Source organism: Bidens hawaiensis, unplaced genomic scaffold (assembly GCF_021521415.1).
Source record: "Bidens hawaiensis isolate Kalapana, Puna unplaced genomic scaffold, B.hawaiensis_p1.1 tig00015291_1, whole genome shotgun sequence".
NCBI lineage: Eukaryota > Viridiplantae > Streptophyta > Magnoliopsida > Asterales > Asteraceae > Bidens > Bidens hawaiensis.
Genome location: NW_027492362.1, coordinates 363,594 through 377,350, shown reverse-complemented (window position 1 = coordinate 377,350; position 13,757 = coordinate 363,594). Strand labels below are relative to the sequence as shown.

Below are 13,757 nucleotides of genomic sequence, written 5' to 3'. Positions count from 1 at the left end.
TTTAGAAAGGTTGTATTGAAGATCTTTAAATAAAATAATTGTTGCAAAAAGTAAACAATTAAAGTTCAAGGTTTAAAAGGTAATTATTTAAGAATTTATAAATACAACCCTTTAAAAATGTAAGTTTGCTCGAAACCGGGTTAAAGTATCTAACCTTAATATTTACTTAACCAATGTTAAGTAATAAGGTAGGAAAAATGCTAAAATGCAAGTTTCATTGGGATAAAGATACTAAAACGGGTCTCTAATGATGTTCAGGTTGTTGGTTCGGGTCTTGATAATTAGTCAAACCCAAAGTCAACTTTTCAAAAAAAAAATGAATGTTATGAGATAACTCAATAAAGATTTATAAGACTTAACAAAGTAGGTAGATCTATTGTTTTAGAACTAACGTACGTTAAGCAAGTGTTCGGTTTTGTCGGTCCAAACTATGTTATGAGATCCAGTTGGATCCAACAATTCCAAGTACTTAAGAAAATAATCAAAATCAGTTTGTAAACTATTTTTAAAGAAATATACAAGTCTTGATAGCTAAAAACACACTAGTGTGTCTTAAGCAAGTAAAAATCGGATTGGTTTGTTTTCCATCTCACAATATGTTCTTTGATGGTTTCCACATGCCCAATTACAATAGATCTTGTATAATAATTTATAAATTAAAAATATTTAAGTTTACAACTAAAAAGTTAACAACAAGTCTTTTAAGCAAAAGTTTCGGTGTGGTTCGGTTTCCATCTCCCAACGAGTTCATAGATGGATTCCACAAGCTTAATATCAAAGAACTTGAAAAAATGATTTTTTTTTTTGAAACTCAAATCAAACATTAAACAACTATTTTAACAAAACTAGTAAGCAAAAGTTCGGTTTCCGGTTTGGACTATTTACGGTTAAACTGAGGTTAGTCTATACAAACCCACACCATGGAACTTCATAAATATGACAAATAAACTAAAAATAGAGCATAAATTAAACAAGATTAATATGTGCAACAAGTTATGTGTGTGTGTATATATCAAGAACACGAAGTCCTCCATGAAGCCTTGTCTTACGAGGTCCAAAACTTAATCAACCGGAGTCGGAGAAACAACTACCAAAGGTAACAAGGGGTGTGTATTATATATATGTTGTACCACCATATTCAAGTAATAAGAATTAGTTAGAACAAGGTTAGCTACCTTAAGTAGTCAAAATAGCAAAATGTTGAAGATGAATACTTGGATTTGAGAGAGATTTTGGAGAAGATAAATAACCAAAATGGTGTATGGAACCTTGCTTTTATAATTGTAAGAGTATGGTTCATACAAATAGGGTAAAGATGCATGTGATGGTTGAAATGGTCAAACAAGTTTTTGGTAAATAACAATAATAGTCCCCAAAGTTTGGTTTAATTCATTTTTAAGGATCAAAAAGGATGTTTTCAAGACCCAACAAGTGTAAAACAATATCGTAACATAAAATCCATCATTTTGATTATATCATAAGCTTTGGTTTACAAAATGGGTCTGTTTACATGATAAACGAATACAAAAACAAATACAAATGAGACCCGAAATTGACGAATGTCACATTTAACGTATTTGTTCTTAACGGTCCGCGACTAACAGAATTCTAACGTCGTTACTTTTAGGTCGCTGGAAAAACGTTTTTGGCCGGAAACACACATTTTTCCCCGAAAACTCAACAATTTTGTCCCAAACATCATGGTAACTTTGTATCGTACCTTTAGGAACATTTTTCCAGTAAAAGCCTCAATTATTGAGGTCGCCGGAACCCTAGAACCATCGTCGGAATCAGTTGATAGTGCTTAAGTGATGGTGGTTGGTTGGCGGTGAGTCAATTGGTGGCGATAGCGGTGTTCAGGTGGTGTTTTCCGGCAAAAAATTGACTTTCCCGGGCAAAAACATTTTCCGACGACCTGAAACTAACGGCGTTAGGATTCTGTTAGCCGCGGACCGTTAGGAACAAATGCATTAAATGTTAGGACCATCAGTGACCAATTCGTTGTTTAGACCGACAATGACCAAAAGACAATAGTTGGGATCAATAAAAACCAAATTTTCTTTTTTATCCAAAAGACAATACTTGGAGATTCATTCTTAGCCAAAATTTTCCGCTCAAACTATTTTTCTATTTATAATAAAAACTTATATATGTCAGTGTAATCAAAACATATCAATATGTTATTTAAATAAATAACTAATTACCAAATTATAGAGATTAAAATATGCGGGTATTTATGTTAGTATAATAAAATTATTTATACCTTTAATGAAATCATATCTACCTTTTTTGTTAAAATCTTTTTTAAAAAAACTTTTTAGGAGATGAATGTTGTAAAAATTAATGAACAATATTTATATGTCTAAAAAGATAAAAACAAAAAGAAATTATGAATGAATAACAATTTTGTTCTCACGTATACATTCAACCTCTACAGATTCGTGGGAGTTCTCATAATATCTTTCAAATTTGTAATACAAAAACGTGTTTTTGTCATTTATTTTTATATATGATGTTCTTTTTTAATATCCTTATAATGAAATATATGAATATCAGTTTTATTCTCACGTATTCATTCAACCTCTATGGATTAATGGAGTTCTCATAATATCTTTAAAATTTGTAATACATAAACGTGTTTTTGTCATGCTAATTTTATATATGATGTTCTCGTTTTATATCATTTATAATAAAGCATCTTATCATATTTTGTTAGAATTCGCTATTCTATTAAAAAAATTAATTAAAACTTATAAAATCATTAATGTGACATCCCACATCGGTTGAGAATGAGAACTTAGTCTTCTTTATAAGAACGTCATAACGCGTTTTGGGTGCTTATTAGTAGTGAATGAGATACGTCCCGACCAAAACAGACAATATTACGGTGCGGTGGTAGCTGGGCTGTTACAGATGGTGCCAGGGCTGGACCGTTGGTGCTAGGTCTGGCGAGGACGCTGGACCCTTAAGGGTGATGGATTGTGACATCCCACATCGGTTGGGAAGGAGAACTAAGCTTTCTTTATAAGGATGTGGATATTTTCCCCATCATAACGCGTTTTGGGCGCTTAATGGTAGTGGATGAGAGGAAAACTCCACAGTTAACCGTGCTCATGTGGGAGTAGTGTGAGAATGGGTGACCACCTCGGCAACCAAAAGCAAATCCGTGAGGCGATGGTGGTAAGTCCCGGCCAAAGCGGACAATATCATGGTGCGGTGGTAGCTGGGTTGTTACAATTAAATGCCTCTTTTTCGTGATTATGAATAAATTGCGTGAGAATACACCACTTATTCATATAAATATTCCATTATAATATATAATTTGAACTTATTAACTATTTAATTTCGTAATATATATTCTAATTTAATTATTTTATTCATACAGTTTAATTATATTTTTTTTTATGTTTTTCGTGTATCACACGGTTCTAAATCTAGTGACAATTATACGAAAATAAAAAAAAAGTAACGGGTGTGCACCAAGAAGTTTGGAATGTGTCAAGCTTCGCATTATATTAGATTAAATAATTTAGTTACGTGAGAGAAAATGAAGGCTGGTTGATGTCTTCCTCGTCACTCCTTTTGATTCCTCAATTATTAATTTATTATTATAATCGAATTTTATAATCCAATATGATCTGAAATGAGTTGTTGGGTAGGCCCATTTAACCCCCCCCCCCCACCATCCACGTCATACCCATGTGTCGTGGTGTTTTTATCCATTTTAATCCAACGACGATCTCTATAATCTGTATATACATAGTGCGTATTAAACTATTTAAATATAACAACCTTAAAAAAATTATAAGTTGCAACATTCCCACCTTTATTATTGTGGGTGTTAAAAAACACATTTTTTTGTCTACTTTTTGTTAAAATCAATCAAAAGCTCCTGTTTTTTATTTGTCTTTTAAACCTTGAAACGTGATCAAGTGAAAAGGAGATGTGAAAAGTGTCGCATAGTCGATACATCGTTTTAGCATAAAACCATTACCCATATATAGAGGACGTGGTTCTACATCCCACACGTGCAGAAACTAACATGTCATTTTGTTTAAATAAAGTTTTTCATATTTTGATAAGAGTCGTTGAAAAACATTATAGATTAAAAAATATTACATGATATTATTTTAAAAACATTACACAAAACTACTAAAAAGAAGACAACAGCTAAACTTTCAAAGAGGCGAAAAGTGGGGGTTGGGAACATTTTGGATGAAAATAGATAAATTTACACATATAAAAAAATTAGATTAAAAAGGGTAAAAAAGAGTGGGTGGAGACTTGTCGGGCCATGCAAAAGCTTCGCCATTCTAGCAGAAGCTTAGATATGAATGTACTATCATTGCATACCAAATATCTATATATAAAGCATACTCGCCAAACTATTAAAAACAGACTATAAAAGTAACAATACTATTAATAGTTAACAAGGTCCAAAGATTATCAAAATTGCATTACAGGTGTCTGATAAAATAATAAAAAGTTGATCCGGTTGATAATTTAACAAAATGGTGTGAGCTTATACATAATAAATAAAATTATAATTGGGTTTGATATAAAGAGTATACATAACATCAAGTTTTGAGGATGTAAATATTGACCTATATAATATATTTGTTTCATTAAAATAAACACTATTTTATAGATTAAACGAACGTTTTAAGATACTCTATTGCAGAATATAATATACACATTGTATCATATATATAGTAATACGGTGGATATGTTCACTTCTGAAAGTGTGAACCCGGCGAACATAATACGGCTGGTGGATGCCATGTAACAATTACATTTTTTTATTTTTATTGCCGGATACGTTGCATCCCTTCTTTTATTATTCTAGAAAAGAACAGTTTCTATTTAATTTAATGTATCTATTGAAAATATCGTTTTCTAATTCACAAAAGAAAAGTTAGACGGTAACATTATTAATCAAAAGGTTTAATCAATGACTGCATGTTCAAACAAAATGAAATTAACAAAATGTGCATTAAAATCTGTACGTGGCAAGTCATATGTATTTTATTATGTTTTTATCCTTTTTTCAGTTAGTTGTTCACTGTTGAAGTGTCATAAGATGTTACATTTTCTAAGACCCACTTAAAGGTTTAAGGACTTTTAACTTATATAAGTTATCTATACTATATATAAAGCATAAGTTAGAGACCTCTTAAATTTTAAGAGCTGTCAAACTCATTGCTTTATATACAACACACAATACATCAAAATTTAAAAAATTAGGGGTAATTAAGTTTTTACTTACAAATCTTAAGTAACTTTCATTTTTCCAAAATATACTTACAGCTTTGGTCCCTCAACTTCACTACATTTTTTGTAAAGTTTAATAATAGTTAACACATATGCCCTCTAATTCAAAACCAACTACCTCACAGCTTTTTAACGGCCATAACTTTTTCACACGTTAATATTTTTTCAAAAACATTACGTCATAAAAACGAACATTTTATTCTCTTTAATTTGGTTATAATATTTGCTATAGTTTTTAGTTTTAAAAAGTTAGCATGTTACGCGCTTACCATTTAGAACCTGGCAACAAGTCGAGTCGGACAAGTTCGGGTCATTTGTAAGAGTACAATAGGGTCGGAATGAGTCGATACAAAAAAATGGTTATGGTTCGGGTTCGAGTAGAAATGGGCCAGGTCAGAACGTTGTCGAGTCAGAACGGGTTTGGGGCAAAAACGGGTTGGTTAAAAAATGATTTATTTCAAATTATCGTATATTGGTTAAGCATGTTTTAATGTCAGTAACGTGCATTCTCGTCCGATTATGCGTGTTCAATCCTCGATTACACGCAACTGGCTTTGCACGAGTTACGCGCCCAATTTTAGGTTACGTGCTCACTGTCATCAAGTGACGTATGTACCGACACGGACTATACGTTCAATATTGAGTTGCGCGTGCGCCCCGCTGCATTGCGCGGGCACCATGCTAATATCATCATAAAGAAATACTATGTTTTAAAAAATATAAATAACACGGTATATAACTAAACTACTCTTATTGTATTTCATATATTTTTCTATAAATTCACACTTTATAACGAAGCATATAAATCATATTATTTTACTTTAATCTAACTTCAACGTTAAATGAATCTCAACCACTATGTTAAACATCCATTAACGTATCACGTCAGCTGTCATATACTCATATAATGTTTTTACACATATTTATCGCTATCTGTAGTGGGAAAGGCGAAGGTGGCGTGAAGCCCCGTCATATTGGAAACTCTAGCGCGAAACATCGCCACCCACAAAGTGTAGAGCCGGTGTCTTGCGGGGGTGGAGTGATTAATTGTTTGAATGAACCAATCATCTATTTTCAAATTTAATTATATCACCACATTTGACATATAAAACTATCACAACACATATTCTTAGGTGTGTGTAGATCGTCTATAATAAAGGAGACCATAGCATGATAGTGTTACACGGATCGTCTATAATAAGATCAAACATAATGTTATTCTTGCATAAATCGATCTCCCTATAAAACAAACATTAACATATACTTCAAAAATAATAAACTAATATTTTTTTTTGGGTATATGCCTTTAAAATGTGAAGGAATAATAGAAATGACTAATGACGCCCATGGGATAGGAACTATGGCCAACGAGTGTTTCCCGGTCTGTCGTTACATGGGGTGGGTGCGCCGTTTATTACACGAATCAAAAGATTAAAAATAAAAATGAAAAAAAAGCACGTCTTTTCTAAAGAAAATAAGAGAAATGATCAAATAAAAAGTTTGTTTTTCCTAAGAAGGCTAGGAAGGAAGACATTTTTATCTAATACCTTAATATTGAAAACCCACTTAATTTAATTTCACAAACCCACTTAATTAAAACTCACTTAATTAAAACTCACTTAAATTTTCACTTATCTCCTACAACCACCACCGCCCACCACCACCCACCGCCACCACCTTGCTGGAAAAGTCTTCGGAAATTTCGCCAGAAAATAACGCTATGAAAAACACAACGAAAATAACACAATGGAAAAAACACTATGAAAATAAAAACACAATGACAAAAAACACAATTAAATAACACAATGTAAAAAACACAATGCAAAAAAACACTATGAAAAAATAAAACACACTTGTATAACACAATTTTGTAAAACACAATTATGATAAAACACACTTTGCAAAAACCCACGAATTTTTTTTTATTTTTATAAAGCAATATGGTACTCATATAAAAGATAAAAACACACTCGCTTTTATGGTGAAACTGTTTTGAAAAAAAAAATGTCATATAAAAAAGTTAAGGACGTTTTAAAATGATGGGGGAATTTGACATGTGCCTTGCATGTGGAGAGAGAAAGTCAACAAATATGTTATCCCTATTATGCCCTTACCCTTATTTTACACTTCATGATCTCCCTAATCTAATCTCAATCATTCAGTTCTCAAATGAATGGACAAGATTATTTCATATCCTTCATAGAAAAACTAATCTTCTTATTATAACTCAACCCTTGAAAATAAATGTGTTTGACTTGGTCTATGTAATAAGAAACAAATAAACAACCAATAAATGTGCAACTAACATGCAAAATTACCTGGAAACTTTCATGAAAATATACACATTAATTATTTTATCTTACTATTACTATATGAATGAACCCAACCCAGAATATGAAACACAAAAGAAAACACATACCAGACCGATCACCTCAGCCTAACTATTTGTCAATCTATTATTAACTCAATAAGTTGTTCAAATTATTTTATCGATTTAAATGTTTTATATTGATAAAATATTTATATTGAAAGATTTTGTTGCTGTAATTTAATTTTTTCATGCTTTTAAACTAATTAAATTAAATTATATTTTATTTTTTAATAGATTACAGGATACAATTAATAATTTCAACCCTAATGTATATTGGTTGGCAGAACCATAACTAAACTGATACATTTAAAAATTAGACCGCTTGACTTTGATCTATACCCATATTATCAGAACTCATTATGAAATCTATTGGCCTACTAGGGGTGTTCTTCAGGTTTGGTTTTCGGATTTCGAGTTTCTTGGGTCGGGTTTTTGGGGTTTCATTGTTTTTGTTTTAGACCTGAAACCCAACTCAAATTTCTCATAGTCTTTTTGAGTTCGGGTTTTTCGGGTTGGGTTAATCCTCTTTCGGGTATCTAAGAAAAAACAAGTAAAGAAAAACTACAATACGAAAACTAAAGCAGCATATTTTTCTTTACTCGTTACGTAAATAACCAAATAATAAATAAATATAACTCGGTAAACCAACATATTTTCTTCTATTACATTGTTATTAGCCATAAATAGAAATTATATATAAACAATAAACAATCGATCAACCAAAATATGTGAAATAGGAACAAGTGGAATGTTTAGAGTGTTCCGTATATAATGTACATATCTAATAATAATATTATGTTTTTAAACACATAGTTTATTTGGCTTTTTCGGGTTGAACCGAAACCTAGAAATCAGACCCAATAACTAACCCAAATTACTTCGGTTCGGGTTCGGGTTGGCCCTTTTCTCGGGTTCGGATTTTTCGGATCGGGTTAGTTTGGGTTTGGATTTTATCGGGTTGGGTTTCGGGAAAAAGTGACAGTTCTATGGCCTACTACCCACCCATTTCGCTAGGGGTGAGCACGGTTCGGTTATTGGGTGAAACCCAAACCGAAACCAAAGCTATCGGTTATTTTAAAATGCCAACCGATCGGTTTTTCGGTTATTTGGTTTTTGGTAATTTATGGTTTCGGTTATTTTCGTTTTTTTTATTGTGAGTAGACATTAAAAAAAAGAATTCAAAAAAGTAGAGTACCTCATATATATTGAATTCAAACTACAAAAATAGGCACGTGTTAAGTGAAACCAAACAAATACAAAGTTGTTTAAGTAGTAGAGTTTAAAATTCAACAAAATTTTTAATAAAATAAACACTAAAAGTTTAGCTCGAATATTCGTTAATTATCTTATTGATCATCTTCAAAGTTTATACCCAATCTTCAGCATTTTCATAATCTTCATCGCCATCAATGGTAAATTCTTTTGGTGTTTTATTTCCGGTCATAACATCTCAAAAAAAACATGTAGAAAACATACGTTAGATTAATCGGTTCGGTTCGATTTTTTCGGTTATTTTAAAATGGATAACCGAACTTAAACCCAAAAATCGGTTTTTCGAAACACAAAAAAATTAACCGTTGGTTAATGTTTTGGTTCAGTTTTTTCGGTTATTCGGTTTCAGTTCGGTTAATTCGGTTTTCTGCTCACCCCTACATTTCGCTATTCTTAGATTTACAAAGTATTGATAATAATAGAAATGTTGTACTTAATGTCTAAATTTTTTTATTTTATCTTTCATGAGATAATCCTTATAAATTACGTGACTAAATATAACATGAGAATTAAAGAAAGCTAAATGTATAATTTCTTTTCGAATGTGTGAGGCTAGGGGAAAGGTTCATGTACATTTTGATTTTAACATGAGTACGTAGGAAATAATGCCAATTTATTTGAAAATGCGAACGTAAGAAACAATACCAACTACAATACCAATCTACATAAACAATGACTTATAATAATAAAGAAAATAACCTAAAAACTACAACAAAAGAATCAAAATCAAGAACAAAATAATAACAACATATACCAGCAAATACTTATAACAACAAAAGAAAACATATAATAATAACAACAAAATATAAATAAGCAAATGCTTATAACATCTCATAATCGAAAATTAGCAAATACGAACAAAAACTAGCAGCAAACACCTATAAAAATAAAACTGATTATAACAACAAATTGGTTCTCACCGTTTTCATGTTAAGAATAAAATGTATTTGATCTTGTTTCGTGAGGCTAGTATTAATACGTTTTTGTTAATAATATTATTTTTCATGACGTTCAAGTTGTATTGAATCAATATCAGAATTTCATTCTCGTTCACATATATACTTTTTTATGTTTTTTTTGTTCAGTTTAACAAAATTTTAAATTTGCAAATAATGAAATAAACATAATATGCGACTTGTAATATAATAATCAGTCTACCCCTTTGACACTCTTTAAATAACAAAAGGTGCAAGAGAAAGCAACTAATTATATATTTGAGGTTCTCTTCTAATGTGAAATAAATATAATATGTACGTAGAATGGCTCTTACAACCCACCAATAGCCATCTTATCCCTGTCATAAACCCTACAAATGAATGTACAAAGTTTGGTCCCAAATCTTCTTAACCTTATGATTCAAACAATGTTATTGTGAACTAGCAAATTCTTTCAATTGAATTTGTAAGTTAAAATAAATTTGATAACAACAATTAAGTAATTAACGTGACTAAAAGGATAAGTTCGCCGTTAACGTTCAAGCATTTTTATATAATGTTATACTGAGATGTTCTTACTTTAGTTATTTAGCAACGAGATTGATAAAATAAATTTGTAGCAATAGATGAACGAATTGTATGTTTTATCTTGAAAAAACGGTTGTAAGAATGAGAAAAGTAGAAAACCCAAATTAAGCGATTTACTTAATGTTTGTAGCAACTTATTTTGACAATGTATAAACTTCTAATAAAGTGAGTTTTTTGGTCTTCTTCACCACCACCTCAGTTTATGTTTTTCAGGATATTAAACAACTTTATAAACAAACAACATACGCTACCGTTACATTTTATTGTTGATATCAATTGCAAGGTTATTAAGGTGATGACTACTTGTAGACATTCAACATAGTAAATAACGGGAATATGTGATTTAGCGTGAATGCCAACAACATATTTAACGTAATATTGACAAGGTACAAATTGTTAGACATGTATAGTGGCTTGGTTCAAGTGCCAAATCTGTGGACCATGGTTTTAAAGTGAAATTTGAGAAGAACATGGTCATCATTCCTCACCTTCGTTACTCTTTTAGACGAACACAACCTTTTACATAGGCATAATAAAACTATTTGTCATTACCTTGAAGTTATTAAGTCGTGAGCGTATTAATACAAAGATGATCTAGTTTTAAACTCAGTTAGAGGATCAACAAAAATAACCCTAAGAAAGTGAACGCTAAATTGGTTAGACCAAGCGTACCCATTATAAAAGGACATGGAGTGGGGTTAGGGAAAGGGCGGTGCCAGATGAGAGAAAATGGGAACACCACCCCCCGATCCCGGGGGTGAGTTATCAAAAATTAGTGCTTAATCACTGGTTTTTCACATATTGGTTTGATGTTGGCCCACTACTACAACGGTCATACGACCATTAGTTTTTTTTAATACATAATTAATTAACTTTGTATATATATCATTTGTTTTACTCAATTTTTCACATATTTCTGGTCTCTCAACTCTATGGAGCAACAAAATCTTGTCTTGAACCCGAGAATTAGGAGAACACCATGAACATGGAGCAACGAAGAACAAGTGATGTTGGCAAATGCAATGGTCCATGTTTCTAAAAACTTGGATCCCGTGGACCGACGATTGTTGGGTGTTTAGCAACGTGTGTTCAACTATTTTGTGCACGAGAGAGAATCATGAGATCATAACTTGGTCCATGTTTCTAAAAACATATTAACGCTCGTGATAAGCACACACTAGAAGTGAAAGCAGGAGTTAAAACCGATGGTACTAGAAATAGTGTTTTTATGTATTTTTTTTATTAATTAAAGAATAAGTATGGTTTAATTGTTTATGTATTTTTTTAATTAATGGATAAGTTTATTTAATCATTTATTTTTAAAAAATAAATCAAAACAGGAAAAATGAAAAATATGAGACGTCACCATGTCTTTTGAGGAAAAATAAGAAACTGGGAAATATTGGAAATGTGAAAAAATATCTTATGTGACGATTCCTTAGGCTCATCGTAGTGGGCTAGAAAATTAGGTAAATTGGTGCGATTTGTCTTTTAAACACCGCCCCCACCGGCGATAAAGGGGGACGAAATGTGTTTGTGAGGGGGTGGGGGGCGAAAACTTCTCGCTTAGCTTTCTTTTGTTTTTATTATTATTATAATTGTTTTTGTGTGGTATATATATAATAGGTTACAACACCATTGCACCTTAAAAACAAAACCTAACATTTACTGGCTGGACGTCACATGACGTAAAACGCCTCATTTTATAAACCTCCACTACTCGTAGCCTTATGCTCTAAGTTTAGAATATCATCTAGATCATAAGACATGGTATTATGATACCCTACCTGAATATTACATCACATGACTCACAAGAGTAGTTGATACGTACATTGTGAACCAACCAAACGATTGGTTTGTATTTTGTTAATACACACATGTTTGAAACATCATATCATATATGATATAAAGAACCACTTATATACATAAATATCTCTTTACATTTTCATTACTAACGACTTGTACATGAAACTTGAATCCAAGATATCACATTTCAAACAGAGATACTTAAATAAATTATACCGATAATAGTTTTCCAAACTTAAAACACTTCACAACTTTAAAGGTTAAGAACTTAAGATTATCCAAATTTTAAAATATCCCTAATATATTGTAAAAAATAAAAACTGTAAAGATAAGACAATAAAAGGCAGAAATAAATAATTAACTTATTTTCCGGTCACAAAAAGTCAAAAGAAAATAAACTGAAACTTAAAAAAGTAATCACCGGTGAACTTTCATCTTCCCCATTACAAAAGCCAAATAAAATATGTTATATCGGGAAATCCTGAGCTGGTGATCCACAAAACCCGCCGGAATATTCATTCCGGCTCAACATTTAAACAGATCCAACAATTCCACTTCTCTCCCTTCCTCACCACAGCTACTCTCTCTAAAACACGTCACCGACGACTCATCAGAATTCATCGACGGACTTCCCTGCCGCCGTTTCTCCGGCAAACTCTCATTCAGATCGAGATCCACCGACGGCACTACATTTGCCGGCGACCTCCGGCGCTTCAGTACCTTCGATCTCGAAACTGTAACCGGATCCTGAACGTTGATGACGTCAGCACCGGTTACCGGAAATCCTGCGTCCACGAGCTCAGGGATCGCCCGTAACGTGCCGCCTCGGAGAACGGTTTCCACCGACGCCTGACACACGTGCCAGTTGCCGGTACCTAAAAGTCCAACGGCACCGTTCACCGGATTCACCGTCCGTCCAGCAGCTTCATATAAAAGCGATTGAAATAAAGCTGTAAACAAAACGCGAGCGTATTATATTTAACTTTAAGGTTAACAATATTTAAAAACAAAAGTTTTTAAAGCTTTTATACTAAGCTTTAAAAACTTTGTTTAGTTAAACAAAAGTTTCTAAAGCTTCATATACCAAACGCAATATATGAAGCTTTAGAAACTTTTGTTCTATATTAATAATAATAATACTAATACTAGAAGTAAAAGTTTACATGGACGTTGATTTTGGGGGACGGAGGAGATGAAAGACATGAGACCGGCTCGGCCGAAGAATTTGGCGACGAAGACGGTGGCGTGAGCTTGAGCAGCGGGAGAGTCGATCCACTGGAGACAAGGGCGGAGGATGCAGTTGTCACCGCATCCTTTACGAAGAACACGGCATCCATTGCAGCTCATGGTTGTGAAAGATGAAGTGAGAGGAGGTTGAACGTGGGAGTGGGATGGGTTTTTGTAAAGGAAGAGTGTGGGGTTAAGTTAACCGTGGTTGAGTTAGACGACAGTGGATGGATTCCAAAGTATTGGGCGAGAGAGGTGAGCGGCTCCGTGTTTTCGCCTATTCGTCT

The 13,757-nt window shown here is 32.5% G+C and overlaps 1 protein-coding gene across 1 annotated transcript; it reads right to left on the bottom strand.

Annotated features, from left to right (window-relative positions):
- Positions 1–12,686: 12,686 nt before the first annotated feature.
- LOC143548863 (LOB domain-containing protein 37-like) lies at positions 12,687–13,757 on the bottom strand. The gene is made up of 2 exons (XM_077039922.1): positions 13,407–13,757; positions 12,687–13,193 (listed from the first exon to the last, which is right to left on the bottom strand). Exons 1-2 carry the CDS (start codon positions 13,588–13,590, stop codon positions 12,769–12,771), a joined length of 609 nt encoding a protein of 202 aa, XP_076896037.1. The 5' UTR covers positions 13,591–13,757; the 3' UTR covers positions 12,687–12,768.